The sequence below is a fragment of the Pseudochaenichthys georgianus genome, unplaced genomic scaffold (genome assembly GCF_902827115.2).
Source record: "Pseudochaenichthys georgianus unplaced genomic scaffold, fPseGeo1.2 scaffold_709_arrow_ctg1, whole genome shotgun sequence".
In the NCBI taxonomy this organism is placed as follows: domain Eukaryota; kingdom Metazoa; phylum Chordata; class Actinopteri; order Perciformes; family Channichthyidae; genus Pseudochaenichthys; species Pseudochaenichthys georgianus.
In genome coordinates, this window is record NW_027263263.1 from 36,716 (window position 1) to 53,715 (window position 17,000).

General features: G+C 43.2%; 1 protein-coding gene across 4 annotated transcripts in view; it reads left to right on the forward strand.

Moving 5' to 3' along the window:
• Nucleotides 1-5,968: 5,968 nt before the first annotated feature.
• LOC117443953 (golgin subfamily A member 7-like) overlaps nt 5,969-17,000 on the forward strand; it is a 40,782-nt gene continuing 29,750 nt past the window's right edge. For 3 of the 4 annotated variants that reach the window (XR_011643024.1, XM_071202683.1, XM_071202682.1), the window contains exons 1-2: nt 5,979-6,100; nt 12,435-12,587. Coding sequence is in view for 3 of the 4 variants with exons in the window: in XM_071202683.1 (XP_071058784.1) it covers nt 5,993-6,100; nt 12,435-12,587 (261 nt within the window). In the remaining variant the exon portion in view is untranslated. Of the gene's footprint in view, nt 6,101-12,434; nt 12,588-17,000 lie in introns of all 4 variants that reach the window. The other variant, XM_071202684.1, reaches the window with a different exon arrangement.

Sequence of the window (17,000 nt, forward strand, 5' to 3'; positions counted from 1 at the left end):
TTGTAATAGGTGCTATACAAATATAAAGCTTATTACTAATATTATTATTATTATTATTATTATTGTAAATGACTTTTAATATGTCTAACTATATTTAAAATGAGTTAATGACCTTTTAGTGGTAGTTCATATGGTAAAGTTTTCGTTTTGCACTTTTATTTTGATAGCAATAAGATCGGGACTCTTATTTTGAAGGAACTTTTACCGGTTAAATCAGTTTACTGATAAAGATAAAGCCCCAGAAATCACATGGCATTCTGCATGTTAAGTAGCCATGTGCTTTCGTGTTATCGGCTGAATCTGTATGTATTGATTGGATCACGTTACTCTGATGATAGTGTTCATCACAGCCTATAGGTCTGAACTCGATCCTTAGAGTAATGTGTTACGGAGCCTTCTCTTCAATATTGTTTCCACATAAGGAGCATGTTGCGCTGCTCTTTTCCAATGTGGAAGCAGAATGTGTGAAGGCATACAGCACGATGCGGGGCGTGTCTCTAGACATCTCTAGACTGGAATAGCGGGCCCAGTACGTGAACTCGCCTCGCAGGCGCACACGCCAGGACAGAGGACATCAGACTCCAGAGAAAACTTGCTCGAGTCCGAGTCATCGTGGGGGGGGAAATTCACGAGTCCGAGTCCAAGTCATAGTGCGCGAGAATTCATGAGTCCAAGTCAGTCGCGTCAATCAGTCCGAGTCCGACTCGAATCACGAGTCCCGAAAATCGGCACTCGAGTCCGAGTCCGGGACTCGAGTGCTCCATCTCCGTCTCACTTTTACAGTTTTAGCATAAACTATTTGTTTCATTTATGCTAAAGGTTTGCATTGGATATCTTCTATTTATTCATAGTGTTGGTTGATGTTGAGACAATACTTAACAATTGAGAAGTTTAAAGAACTTCTTGGCTTCCTGGCGTTCGTTAAAAAAGGTTTTGTAGATAATTGTAAATGGTACCAAACTTGTATATATCATATGGGCAATACCACCATTTTACAATTATATTCAGTCCTAATAATGTGTAGAAATGTACCTTTTTTACAAACCCTGAATCCCGCTTTGACCGCAAGTAGACGTATAAGTGACATGTCGACGTTTAAAGCAGGTTAACACTTTAGGAAGTTGTGCTTCTGCTGTGAAACGCTTTAGCCTGGCTGTAAATCAATATTTACGACCTCTGAACGCCAGCAAATAAATATGATATATGTACGTCTCAAATCTCTCTTGGCCCAGTTCGAGTACAGTTGGATTTACTATGCCAACGGTCTTTTCCTCTTACATTGGAATATGTTCTTTTTTAAATGAACTGGGATGAAAAGCATTTGGCTGGGTTTTATGAGCACTCGTAAAGTCGTGGATTTTAAATTGACTGGTCGTTACCAAAGAGAAAAGGCGGTCTGTTGCTCAGCTCAAGAATGTGGTGGGTTGGATCCTCGGGTTGCTCATTGAGCCAGACAGTTTGGGAGTTCGCTGGTTTTATTCTAGGTCTCAACATAACCTTCGACAGAATAAAAAGGTCATTACTAAATACTGTAAACGGTCTTTGTGGAGTTTAAATTATCTGTTTATGACTCAGATAGTTATGATGTGAATGTCCTCAGTATTTGGTCTTCAGATCCAGATATTTGACACACTGACGTCTGAACTGGTGCTCGATCAAATGTGAAGATATCTCTGAAGATAATACGAGGGGAAATGGATGTGTGCGGTACATTTTATGGCAATCCAAGTTGTCAATGTCACAGTGCACAACCGATGGCTGGAGGCGTTTTAAGCAGTCGATGTAGTCGCCGTGGTTTCTCCATTGGGTTGTAAAAACGCGGTTTTGAAGCCTCGATTTCGGCATTTTAGTCGTCGCCAGTTTAATCCTTTTGGAAGGGATATGTGAGGGTGTCGCTTAATACAACCGGGGGCTTCAAAAATACATTTTTAAGAGGCCATATTTATACAACCAATTCAAAAAGGCTAACTGTGAAACTGTGTTCAAGTTGTAACACACCGTTGTAGTTTTTTCATCTATTTCATACTAAATAGGACCATCATTTATTAAATGAACATCATGCCGTCTGGCACAATAACACCACAATAACTCCAGCACCTCCAAGCAGACTCAAGTCCCGCTGTAACAACCTGGGGAGCCTCCGCTAAGACGCTGCGGATATCCACTCAAACCCTGGTCTAGTCTGTAGCGGAATACTGCGCCCCAGTCTGGAGCAGAAGCCCTCATGCGAGAAAGGTCGACGTGGCTATCAATAGCTCCGTCCGAATAATAACTGGATGCTTAAAGCCTACCCCTGTGTCCCTCTTGCCAGTCCTCGCGGGAATAGCACCGGCCGGCCTCCGACGGGAGGCTGCCACCCTCGCCCTGGCCAGGAAGGCACAAAAGTATGACTGGCACATGCTGCACAACACCACAATAACACCAGCACCTCCAAGCAGACTCCAGTCCCACCACCCCTACTACAAAGCAGCTCAAGAGATGCTCAACTCCACCTCTGAGGACGTCTCCAGAGATACATGGGTGGCAGCAGCTTGGAAGCAGGAGTGGGAGTCAGCCGGCCCTCCCGAATCCACCGTTACATCTGGGACCCGGGAGATGGCGCCATTGGAGGAGACGACCTGCCGCGCCATGGGCCACTCTGACCGTCTACGAACTGGCGTCGGTCGCTTTAAAACCTCGATGAAGACGTGGGGCTTGGCGGACAGTGCGGCATGCGAGTGCGGTGACCCTGAGCAGACCGCTGTCCATATAATCACCATCTGCCCCTTATATAGACCACCCTCGGAGCCAGCCTCTCCGACCTAGGACCAGAGATGCGGGCATGGCTACACGACACAGAGTTACACGAAAGAGAAGATGCTGTCTTGAAGAAGGCTGCTGAACATTGGAGAAACTGAAACCTTGACTTCGCTCTCAGACCCAGAGGTTGCTATGAATGTTTGTGAAGAACATGTTAATCCATCTTGAGATTTGTAGTCTTCGAGTCAAAGTGACTAAGATGGATGATTTAAAATCTAGAGAGATGGGTATTTCATGGTTACAAGGAAATAAAGTAAAACAATTCTCAAACCTATCAGCATTATCTTTTACTGCTTCTGTGCTGCTAGGATTTATCAACTCAATGCAAATCAAGTTTTATTTATAAAGCACATTTAAAACGGTTTGTGGTCGAGCCAAAGTGCTGTACGTGTAAAACGCTACAATAACAATAATTTACAACAGAAAAAACCCAGAGAAAAGTCGGGTGTCGTGCTCAGCTCTGACGAGAAGGCCGGAGAGAAGAAGTGTGTCTTCAGTGAAGGTTTAACAACCCCTAGGGCAGGGGTGTCAAACTCAAGGCCCGGGGCCAAATCCGGCCCGCCACCTCATTTTATGTGGCCCACAAGAGCTTGCAAAGAATATAATACGTTTATTATAAGGTCACGTGCCGCTTTACAGGAGCACGTTGCCCATAAACTACATGTCCCACAATGCATCTCATTTTGTGAGATGCGCACTGAAGAGACTTGTAATTACTTACTAGACTTATGCTTTCAGGCGTAGTTAATTATTAAGTTATTACCCTATCCGATAACAATCCAATGCAGAGGAAATATTGTAAAATAATACATTATTTTATATATTTATTATATATTTATATAGTCTTAAAGTTACCACCGGCCCTTTGAGTGCAACCATAATTCTAATGTGGCCCGCGATGAAATTGAGTTTGACAGCCCTGCCCTAGGGTCTTTTATTTACCTTTATGAAATGGTACTTTAAACATATCAATAACTTGGATGCACCGTGTGTCTTATTCACCCTAAACTCTGTGATATATGGCCAATCTAGAGCGGAACATTTAACATCGATAGGTCTTGTGCGAACAGTTAGAGATTGAGAGTATTTGTTGTTGTTGTTGTTGTTGTTAGAAGACAGTTGAGAACATTTCAACAGTTGCAATGAAATGTACTTGCCGTTGCAGGGAGTAGTAAACATTGGCAATAAGGGAACAGTGCACATTGAAACCCTCCCGTTCTCATCGTCCTCTTTTTCTTCTGATGTGCATCTTATTCAATGTTCATAAACTTTATGCAATAACAGAAGGGATGCTTCAGAGACGATGACGAGACGGCGCCGACGTCAGTAAACCGCCAGTAAACCGCCAGTCCCGCCTCAAAACCCACCTCGTCAACTCTCTATCCATAAGCCCCCCCCCCCTCTCAATCAACTTCCTCCTGACTGCTTTTCTGTTGTTTTGTTTCTTTTTGGTTTTCTCTTGTTTTTGTTTGTCTGCCCTCCCTCCCAAATGCAAAGCGTCTTTGGGTTCAGAAAACGCTATATAAAATTAATATATTATTATTATTATTATAGTAAACAATAACTGTAACGATATCAACATGCAATATCGTTGACGAAGAAGGCGAGACGAAAATGTAGTTTCCTAAATAAAAACGTTGCCAAAATCTCTCTTTACTTTCGTTGACGAAAAAGAAGGAGACGAAATTTATCAAAGATAACGTTACATCTTGCATTGCGTTATCAGAAGGGAAGCAAAGTGGCCGTAACACAGTAAGGACACCACAAACCTGACACTCTGCAAAGCTGCTTTCTTAGTCATTCAGCCCGTGCTCTTCATCCAATACGGTTAGGTTCACTGAAATGTTCAATATAATCTGATGACTAATAGTTAGTTTTTCTTTGACTAAAGATCTGAGTACTTCTACTTTTACTCAAGTACAATATCTGAGTACTTCTACTTTTACTAAGTACAAGATCTGAGTACTTCTACTTTTACTAACGTACAAGATCTGAGTACTTCTACTTTTACTCAAGTACAAGATCTGAGTACTTCTACTTTTACTAACGTACAAGATCTGAGTACTTCTACTTTTACTCAAGTACAAGATCTGAGTACTTCTACTTTTACTAAGTACAAGATCTGAGTACTTCTACTTTTACTCAAGAACAAGATCTGAGTACTTCTACTTTTACTAAGTACAAGATCTGAGTACTTCTACTTTTACTCAAGAACAAGACCTGAATACTTCTACTTTTACTCAAGAACAAGATCTGAGTACTTCTACATTTACTCAAGTACAATATCTGAGTACTTCTACTTTTACTCAAGAACAAGATCTGAGTACTTCTACTTTTACTCAGAACAAGATCTGAGTACTTCTACATTTACTCAAGTACAATATCTGAGTACATCTACTTTTACTCAAGAACAAGATCTGAGTACTTCTCCTTTCACTAAGAACAAGATCTGAATACTTTTACTCAAGTTCAAGACCTGAGTACTTCTACTTTTACTCAAGAACAAGATCTGAGTACTTCTACTTTTACTCAAGTACAATATCTGAGTACTTCTACTTTTACTAAGTACAAGATCTGAGTACTTCTACTTTGACTCAAGAACAAGATCTGAGTACTTCTACTTTTACTTCAGTCTGACTTTATTCCACCGTGGGACCCCGTGTCTCCGATTTGATGGACACAGCTCAGTCACTGTTCAGTACGTGGTCTGGGTCAGAGATGGGGGTGTTGGTGGGGGGGCTGTGGCTCAGTGGCTACTGCGTTGATGTTTGGATCAGGGGAGCACTGGTTTAATCCCCACTGCGCTCAGCATGTCGCTATGTCCCCAAAGACACCCCAAAATGCTCCCCCATAAACATTGGTCAGTGGAAAATGTCAGTTCCCAAAGTTTACAATCCCAGGGTTTTATCCAAGCAGATTTTCCCCTCAAAAAGCGATGCCAGAAAAACAATATTTCTGTTCCTCAAAAACTGTGTATTCGCTTTGGATAAAACCATCTAACGAGCGACATTGGACATTGTTGGACAGCCTCACACATTGTTGGACAGCCTCACAGGTTATTATGGTATGCTGCCTCGTAAAGTGTCTCTCAGGGTTTTAAAGGCTTATGATTGTGCACAGTGTGTTTTATCAGCATGTGATGGTTTCTAAATGCTGAGACCCGGTGTGTCCTCAGACTCACAGCCTGCAGGACATGAGGCAGCAGGCGGCCGTCGCTGCCAAAGTCTTCCTCCAGAGAGATTACTCCAACGGCACCGTGTGCCAGTTCCAGAGCAAGTTCCCCTCCGAGCTGGAGACCCGGGTAGGAAACTCTTCCCTGTCTTTCTGAGAGATCTGTTGAACCGCAGTGATGTGGCGAGGGTGGAGAGGTCCGGGGAGAGAGGGAGAGAGATGTTTCCAGATTAATCTCGTGCGAGTGGACAAGCCTAGATAGAAAGTACTATAATAGTTAGCTATTCAAGTTATTCATTAGACAAGCATGAAAAGTAGTTTCAGCTTTTGTATTAAAAAGTAGATGCAACGAAGTAGAGTGAGTACAATATTAAAGAAGTGAATTAAGGTTATTTAAAGACACACAGATTGAAGTCAGGTTCAGAAAGAAAATATGTAAAACATTCAGTCCGGCATCAAAGTTCCTTAATGTTAAGGCCCGGACACACCAAGCCGATAGATGTCTGCCGTCGATGAGTGTCCTGTCGCCCAGGGGCGGTTCTAGGGGGCGGGGGGGCCAGTGCCCCCTAACACTGACTTTGGACCCCCCTGTGGCCCCCCTGAAAATAAAAAAATAAAAAGTTTATGATTAAACGATTTCTCGGCTGACGGAATAGGCATAACTAATGCTATTTGTGTTTCTAGTCGGACCTATAGAGCGTAAAAACTGTAACTATAAGTATCTGAAATAAATATGTGTACTGAAACAAATACCAAAACTGGATTGCATTGTTTTCTTATGCACAATTACTTCATACTGTCTTTGTCCTTTTCGTCCTGCATTTATTGTCCCCCCCCTCAGAAAATAAATGGCCCCCCAGTCAAATTGGTCTAGAACCGCCACTGCCGTCGCCCTACTCAGATTGGTGTCCCGCCCCGTCGTGTCGTTTCGGCCGTGCCGACACCTTCCGCCCCCGGCAAAATAAATCACTCTGATTGGGTGTTCAGCTTAGCGAATCAGTGCATGAGAAGCGAAACGGAAGTGAGGGACGCAAACAAACGATTAGGCACACACCGACGGCTATTATTTTTTTCATTTTCATTTCACCTGGACGCAAGAATTATACGATTATAAGTCGCTATGTGAAACAGTCTGCGATGGACGAGAGTGAAAATGGAACACACGCTATTTTGTTTGTATATATCACGCAGTCTGTTCTTCTTCTCTCGGTGTATCACTCAGTCTGTCTTCCGGTTGCCTCTTTTGAATGACGAATACACACTACCGCCGCCTGCTGGTAAGGAGAGGTATTGCCACTCACGCATGCGCAGTTCGTACGTGCTACTTGGCCGTCGACTGAAGTCTTTGCGGTGTGTTGCAGTGCGACACATGGCCGAGACATGAGGCGACACCACAGTCGGGTCCGTCGTGTTCTTTGGTGTCAGCTTGGTGTGTCGGGGCCTTTAAACTGTAACCCTAACCTTTGATTTATCTCGGAGGATGTTTGCATAACCTAAAGTTTAAAAAGCCACATGGTTGTTAAGGCAAACGTTTCCCCCGTTTGATTTGCAGAGGTCTGTCACTTCGCATTCCTGCAGATAATTATCTTAGGCTGTGGGCCTGTATTATCTTTGGTAGCTTCTTACTGTTTGAATGCTTTTGGAGAATCTCACCAAGGAACTAGGAAAGCGCTCCGTGTTTTAAATGCAGTGTTGTGTAGCGGGCCGCCACAATTAAATATCGTCCGCCACAAATGGATCTCATAAAAAAATATGTTGTGGTCTAATGGATAGTGAGGTGGGCTGATGATCGGAAGGTTGTGAGTTCAAATCCCGCCTGGAACACTTGAGTAAGGCACTTAGCCCTCGGTTGCTCCAGGGAGAATGTCCCTGTAATTGGTCGTTGTAAGTCGCTTTAGAATAAGGCGTCTGCTAAAGGCCTAAATTGTAAATTATATTTCCGGGAGAATAAACCCCACAGATCCTCAACTCCGGTGTGTCTCTCTCACTAACAACGCAACGCAGAGCAACAAGAACGCTGTCTACAGTAGCCATGAACTCGCATGTATTATCTTATTTGATAACCCAAATTGGTTAAGGGGCCTTTGGCTTCTCTTGCCGGGGGGAGGGGGGTGCGGTGCCGCCACAAATAGAATCAAATTCTGTGGGAAACACTGAAATGTATTTGGCAGCTAGATTGCCAAACCAAGAGAGTTACTGGGGTTTCTAGAAAGATATAGTGAGTACTTCGTCTCTGATCTTGTTTATAAGATATATAAATTATCTGGAGAACATTTCACCCGTATACAAGACGTTTCCTGACGTAAACAATAACGTGACGTAAACAACAACAACATGACTTCGGAGCTCCGTAAAACCAAAGCTGCCGTCTGACGTTCTGTTTGATGCTCAGATTTCTGGAGGAATTATACAGTTTTCGAGGAACGGAAATATTGTTTTCTGGCATCACTTTAACATTTAGTTATATAACTTGGGACCTGACATTGTTCACTGACCTGTGTGTAATGTGTAATCAGTTCAGTTAAATTACATTTTGATGTTTGTCACCGGAAAGGGAGGTACTTCGCCTCTACATCACATTTATAAGTCTGTTATAGAGAATTTGATTAAATTAATGTATTCACAAATGGTCTGGAATCCTACCAAGGACACTCAGTTTCTTAAGCTTGAGAATAGAAACACTAAAAAGAAAGTATTTAAAATATAATTACTTCCACACGCCTCATTACCAAATACCCTAAAACTGATCTCACTGAATACTGAATAATACCAAGACTATAATTAACTCGTCTAAATACTGGTTTAAAATAGGTTAGATCTAAAGATATAAAACCAATGGTACAATAAAAGAACAAATTAAATGCATTTCAGCGTAGCTTGTTTCGAAGTCCCGAGACATTTAACGTTTTAAGCTTTGAGATATTTGGTACTTATATCAGGCAGAGATGCAGCTAAATACATTTTTAAGTTATTGTCATATTAAGTGATTTAAGAGAACTAGCTTTTCCTCACCTGAATTCAGTCGTGTACACTAATCTATAATTCACAATGCTAATAAATCTGCATCAATGGAAAGACTCTCAGAAGTAGAACTGTGGTTTGCATCGCAGCCTCTGAATGGGAGATTTAGACAGAGATCAAAGGCTCTCGATGACGGTAATCAAACACGCCTACAAACCACCGATGTGTTGGAACCCGCTGCTGCATTCCTCGGGCAAAAGAGAGCAGAACATTGGAGGGTGGAGGACTCTTTAAAGGTCCCCTATCATGCACTTTTTGATGTCTCTTGTACATCAATATGTGTCCCCGGTGTTTCGGTGGAAATAAACCCCTCTCTCTTCTCCTCCATACCCTCATCTCTAAAAACGGTTGAACAACGGAGCTGATCCAGATTTGCTGCGTCATGACGACATTACTCAACTGTGGGCGGGCTTTACCCCCACGGGCCAATCAGAAATGTTGCTGTCTGAAACAATGAGACGTGTTCTGGAAGTGATATGGTTAGAGATGTCCCGATCCGATCACGTGATTTTCAAAAGATCGGAATCGGGAGAAATAAATCGGGGATCGGGAATTTTTAAAAAAAGAAAATAATTTATAAAATATTTTTATTATTTTATTTAATGTTACAAAACAAAATTGACCGTCTTAAATTCATTCTGAGGACTTAGTTTTGGTTTAAAATTACTCAACATCATGTATGTGTTGCTTTCTTTGGGCTTGTTTTCATAGACCTGGTTGCTTATTTCTCTGAAATCTGGCAACAGATTGGGCGCAGTGTCTAATAGTAGCAGAAGCTAACGAGAGGCTACGTTCAGCTGGTGACTCGGGAGTCGGGACAGAGAAATGTCAGGAGTTTGGAAGTATTATAAAATTGAAAGCGAAGGCAGTGTAACAGCCAGATGCAATGTTTGCAAGGCAGAGGTTCCGCGTGGTGGAAAGAACAGAGCTACGTTCAACACGACCAATCTAATACGCTACCTGAGAAACAAACACCAACAACAACACGGCGAGTACACAGCGGCCACTCGGGTAACGGCACTGAAACAACCGACCCTTTCAGAGACTTTCAAAAGGAAAGAGAAACGGCCCCAGAACAGAGAAAGGCCAAACAAATAACTAGATGGCTGAATTCATCGCGTTGGATGGCCAGCCGTTATCTGTTACCTTTTCTTTCTCTTAATGCATTGCATAAAGATCGGATCGGGAAAAATCGGTATCGGCAGATTGTCAAAATCAAATGATCGGAATCGGATCGGGAGCAAAAAAAGGTGATCGGGACATCCCTAAATATGGTCTGTGTTCCCATTAGCATGCTAACACTCAGAGCTAACCTGTGCTGGAGAGAGTGTGTGAAGAAGCAGGAAATAAAGAGGAAGTCACCTTGTGGTAAACCTGAGAGAGAGAGAGAGAGTTTCAGCTCCATCCTGTTTCAGAGAGGATCCTTGATGTGGTTTGGAACATGATATGGAGTTTCATCACGGCAGCATTTAGCTGAGTTTCTGCTTCTAGAATTATCATCATGAGCTCTCGGCTCTCGATAGTATAATAGGAGATTTTTAATTCACCCCGAGTGTAGGAGAAATCACAGGTGCTGGTGTCCAGGATGGATTTAATGATATATATTTAAAATGGTGTATTGTCTCATGCACAAAGGCTAATGGGTAGTTGTTGGAAATTAGTATTTGAAGTCCCAGTTCCTCTTATCGGTCATCTAGATGTTTACCTTGAGCGGTCAGATGCTAACGGTAGCCTCCAACTCTATTATCCGCCTGCTATGATCTGTAGCTGCAAGCTCGACATTTAGCATAGTTGTACCCGTGTTCCTAGACCAACTCTTGCAATGGTTCGATCTACTGTTTTAGTTATTTTTGGATAAAGCGGAGACTGGATACCGAGAGTAAATTCTCCCAACAAATGTCAGCTTTCAGGGAGTGTATCATAGTTGGCAACATGTCAACATCAAGGTGTGTTAGCTTCTACCAGCTGTTGAATAGCGTTAGCTGGTTCAGATAAAGGTGAGGATTTGATGCGTCCTTCTCTCAGTTGTTCGGATTTAAAGTGAGAGGAAGACATGTTGGGGTGTTTTGGTTAAAAAAGGCCCATGTAAAAAATTCTAAGTATGTGTCCTTTGTTCACTAACAAAAAAAACAGTAAAAAACTACAGTACGGTCACATGACTTCACGTCACCATCGCTAAGCTAAAGGTGGCTAATGTTGGGCTATAAAGGAACTACAGCACGGTCACATGACTTCACGTCACCACCGCTAAGCTAAAGGCGGCTAATGTTGGGCTATAAAGGAACTACAGCACGGTCACATGACTTCACGTCACCACCGCTAAGCTAAAGGTGGCTAATGTTGGGCTATAAAGGAACTACAGCACGGTCACATGACTTCACGTCACCACCGCTAAGCTAAAGGAGGCTAATGTTGGGCTATAAAGGAACTACAGCATTGTCACATGACTTCACGTCACCACCGCTAAGCTAAAGGAGGCTAATGTTGGGCTATAAAGGAACTACAGCACGGTCACATGACTTCACGTCACCACCGCTAAGCTAAAGGCGGCTAATGTTGGGCTATAAAGGAACTTAACAGCATGATCACATGACTTCACTTCACCACCGCTAAGCTAAAGGAGGCTAATGTTGGGCTATAAAGGAACTACAGCACGGTCACACGACTTCACGTCACCATCGCTAAGCTAAAGGTGGCTAATGTTGAGCTATAAAGAATCGTAAAGAACATCGTCCTTATTCAGGGTTTTCTTCTGGAAAACGTCCAGTCAGTGGATAATAAACCGGATGAACTCAGAAGCAGGATCAGGACATTAAGAACTGTACATTTGGTATGGTCTTCATGGACCTCGCCATAACCTCCCAAGTATTCTCCGTTTTTTGCCAATACCGAAATGTTACCTGGCGTCTGTTTCTATCAGACTACTGTTGACAGCCCCAGTCCAACAGCCTCAGAGTCCAGCAGCTCTCCACCCGCCATCATTCTTCAAACCCCCTTCCTTTGAGGAAAGTCTTGAGAGAAACCCGGTTTTGATTTCCAGCCAGTCTTGGTTACAGTTTGTATCCCAGAAGCTGTCTTCAGTTCAGAGAGACGTCTTTATTGTATTCAAGGTGTGCCATTGGAGAAGGAGAATCCATCTAGATTCCTTCCTGGATTTTCACCGTACGTCAGTTATTAAGTGAAAACATTTAGTTGGCAAGGCCATCCTAATAATTTCCAATGTGGGAAGGTGGCCCAGAAAATCCCTTGCTGAATGTAGACTCCAAGAAAATAGAGCCGCTTATTTATCTGGGGATGAAAAGGGAAAACTATCTGGTGCTAGCAGGATGAATTACCAGTCGAATATCGCAACAAAGCTCTCATCCTTATGGCCAAATACGCACTTGCCAATACCTTTTGTATTATCATTTTTAACCCTTTTGATGTTTTTTGATGTATTTCAGATTGACAAACAGCAGTTCGAGGAGACGATGCAGACGCTGAATAACTTTTACGCCGAAGCGGAGAAGTTGGGAAGCCAGTCGTATATCGAAGGCTGTCTGGCCTGCCTCACTGCGTACACCGTCTTCATGTGTATGGAGACGCACTACGAGAAGGTGAGACACATTTCAACTACAAATATGCATTACGGGTTAATGGAGCCAAAAAAAGGGATTTTTGATAATAATCTCAGAGTCAAACAAACGTTTATGATTCTTACATTTTTAGTTCAGCAGGATAATCTCCACATATTAACACCACTTTATGATTTTTGAAGTAAGAAGCTAATGTTGGGCTATTAAGGATATACAGCACGGTCAAATGACTTCACGTCACCACCGCTAAGCTAAAGGTGGCTAATGTTGGGCTATAAAAGAACTACAGCACGGTCACATGACTTCACGTCACCACCGCTAAGCTAAAGGTGGCTAATGTTGGGCTATAAAGGAACTACAGCACGGTCACATGACTTCACGTCACCACCGCTAAGCTAAAGGAGGCTAACGTTGTGCTATAAAGGAACTACAGCACGGTCACATGACTTCACGTCACCACCGCTAAGCTAAAGGAGGCTAATGTTGGGCTATAAAGGAACTACAGCACGGTCACATGACTTCACGTTACCACCGCTAAGCTAAAGGTGGCTAATATTGGGCTATAAAGGAACTACAGCACGGTCACATGACTTCACGTCACCACCGCTAAGCTAAAGGCGGCTAATGTTGGGCTATAAAGGAACTACAGCACGGTTACATGACTTCACGTCACCACCGCTAAGCTAAAGGCGGCTAATGTTGGGCTATAAAGGAACTACAGCACGGTTACATGACTTCACGTCACCACCGCTAAGCTAAAGGAGGCTAATGTTGGGCTATAAAGGAACTACAGCACGGTCACATGACTTCACGTTGCCACCGCTAAGCTAAAGGAGGCTAATGTTGGGCTATAAAGGAACTATAGCACGGTCATATGACTTCACGTCTCCACCGCTAAGCTAAAGGAGGCTAATGTTGGGCTATAGAGGAACTACAGCACGGCCACGTGACTTCACGTCACCACCGCTAAGCTAAAGGTGGCTAATGTTGGGCTATAAAAGAACTACAGCATGGTCACATGACTTCACGTTGCCACCGCTAAGCTAAAGGCGGCTAATGTTGGGCGTGAGGAGGTTTAGTTTACTAATTTCAGTGTTTAGTCAAGTCACCAATTCACGAGTCCAAGTCCGAGTCACCAGGGGAGAGTCGTGGTCGAGTCCGAGTCATCATTACCTGTGTTCGAGTCCGAGTCACAAGTCTTCATGTATTAATCTTCGTGGATATATGTGTTGAAATGTACCTGCTCCTCTACATTGCTGTTATCCTGTCATGTTATACTAATCTGTCTATTGAACTGCTGTGAAGCGAGTTTGGCTTCAATTCTTGTAATAGGTGCTATACAAATATAAAGCTTATTACTAATATTATTATTATTATTATATTATTGTAAATGACTTTTAATATGTCTAACTATATTTAAAATGAGTTAATGACCTTTTAGTGGTAGTTCATATGGTAAAGTTTTCGTTTTGCACTTTTATTTTGATAGCAATAAGATCGGGACTCTTATTTTGAAGGAACTTTTACCGGTTAAATCAGTTTACTGATAAAGATAAAGCCCCAGAAATCACATGGCATTCTGCATGTTAAGTAGCCATGTGCTTTCGTGTTATCGGCTGAATCTGTATGTGATTGGATCACGTTACTCTGATGATAGTGTTCATCACAGCCTATAGGTCTGAACTCGATCCTTAGAGTAATGTGTTACGGAGCCTTCTCTTCAATATTGTTTCCACATAAGAGCATGTGCGCTGCTCTTTTCCAATGTGGAAGCAGAATGTGTGAAGGCAAGACAGCACGATGCGGGGCGTGTCTCCTAGACATCTCTAGACTGGAATAGCGGGCCCAGTACGTGAACTCTCCTCGCAGGCGCACACGCCAGGACAGAGGACATCAGACTCCAGAGAAAGACTTGCTCGAGTCCGAGTCATCGTGGGGGGGGGAAATTCACGAGTCCGAAGTCCAAGTCATAGTGCGCGAGAATTCATGAGTCCAAGTCAGTCGCGTCAATCAGTCCGAGTCCGACTCGAATCACGAGTCCCGAAAATCGGCACTCGAGTCCGAGTCCGGGACTCGAGTGCTCCATCTCTCCGTCTCACTTTTACAGTTTTAGCATAAACTATTTGTTTCATTTATGCTAAAGGTTTGCATTGGATATCTTCTATTTATTCATAGTGTTGGTTGATGTTGAGACAATACTTAACAATTGAGACAGTTTAAAGAACTTCTTGGCTTCCTGGCGTTCGTGTAAAAAAGGTTTTGTAGATAATTGTAAATGGTACCAAACTTGTATATATCATATGGGCAATACCACCATTTTACAATTATATTCAGTCCTAATAATGTGTAGAAATGTACCTTTTTTACAAACCCTGAATCCCGCTTTGACCGCAAGTAGACGTATAAGTGACATGTCGACGTTTAAAGCAGGTTAACACTTTAGGAGTTGTGCTTCTGCTGTGAAACGCTTTAGCCTGGCTGTAAATCAATATTTACGACCTCTGAACGCCAGCAAATAAATATGATATATGTACGTCTCAAATCTCTCTTGGCCCAGTTCGAGTACAGTTGGATTTACTATGCCAACGGTCTTTTCCTCTTACATTGGAATATGTTCTTTTTTAAATGAACTGGGATGAAAAGCATTTGGCTGGGTTTTATGAGCACTCGTAAAGTCGTGGATTTAAATTGACTGGTCGTTACCAAAGAGAAAAGGCGGTCTGTTGCTCAGCTCAAGAATGTGGTGGGTTGGATCCTCGGGTTGCTCATTGAGCCAGACAGTTTGGGAGTTTCGCTGGTTTTATTCTAGGTCTCAACATAACCTTCGACAGAATAAAAAGGTCATTACTAAATACTGTAAACGGTCTTTGTGGAGTTTAAATTATCTGTTTATGACTCAGATAGTTATGATGTGAATGTCCTCAGTATTGGTCTTCAGATCCAGATATTTGACACACTGACGTCTGAACTGGTGCTCGATCAAATGTGAAGATATCTCTGAAGATAATACGAGGGGAAATGGATGTGTGCGGTACATTTTATGGCAATCCAAGTTGTCAATGTCACAGTGCACAACCGATGGCTGGAGGCGTTTTAAGCAGTCGATGTAGTCCGCCGTGGTTTCTCCATTGGGTTGTAAAAAACGCGGTTTTTGAAGCCTCGATTTCGGCATTTTAGTCGTCGCCAGTTTTAATCCTTTTGGAAGGGATATGTGAGGGTGTCGCTTAATACAACCGGGGGGCTTCAAAAATACATTTTTAAGAGGCCATATTTATACAACCAATTCAAAAAGGCTAACTGTGAAACTGTGTTCAAGTTGTAACACACCGTTGTAGTTTTTTCATCTATTTCATACTAAATAGGACCATCATTTATTAAATGAACATCATGCCGTCTGGCACAATAACACCACAATAACTCCAGCACCTCCAAGCAGACTCAAGTCCCGCTGTAACAACCTGGGGAGCCTCCGCTAAGACGCTGCGGATATCCACTCAAACCCTGGTCTAGTCTGTAGCGGAATACTGCGCCCCAGTCTGGAGCAGAAGCCCTCATGCGAGAAAGGTCGACGTGGCTATCAATAGCTCCGTCCGAATAATAACTGGATGCTTAAAGCCTACCCCTGTGTCCCTCTTGCCAGTCCTCGCGGGAATAGCACCGGCCGGCCTCCGACGGGAGGCTGCCACCCTCGCCCTGGCCAGGAAGGCACAAAAGTATGACTGGCACATCCTGCACAACACCACAATAACACCAGCACCTCCAAGCAGACTCCAGTCCCGCCACCCCTACTACAAAGCAGCTCAAGAGATGCTCAACTCCACCTCTGAGGACGTCTCCAGAGATACATGGGTGGCAGCAGCTTGGAAGCAGGAGTGGGAGTCAGCCAGGCCCTCCCGAATCCACCGTTACATCTGGGACCCGGGAGATGGCGCCATTGGAGGAGACGACCTGCCGCGCCACGAACTGGGGTCGGTCGCTTTAAAACCTCGATGAAGACGTGGGGCTTGGCGGACAGTGCGGCATGCGAGTGCGGTGACCCTGAGCAGACCGCTGTCCATATAATCACCATCTGCCCCTTATGTAGACCACCCTCGGAGCCAGCCTCTCCGACCTAGGACCAGAGATGCGGGCATGGCTACACGACACAGAGTTACACGAAAGAGAAGATGCTGTCTTGAAGAAGGCTGCTGAACATTGGAGAAACTGAAACCTTGACTTCGCTCTCAGACCCAGAGGTTGCTATGAATGTTTGTGAAGAACATGTTAATCCATCTTGAGATTTGTAGTCTTCGAGTCAAAGTGACTAAGATGGATGATTTAAAATCTAGAGAGATGGGTATTTCATGGTTACAAGGAAATAAAGTAAAACAATTCTCAAACCTATCAGCATTATCTTTTACTGCTTCTGTGCTGCTAGGATTTATCAACTCAATG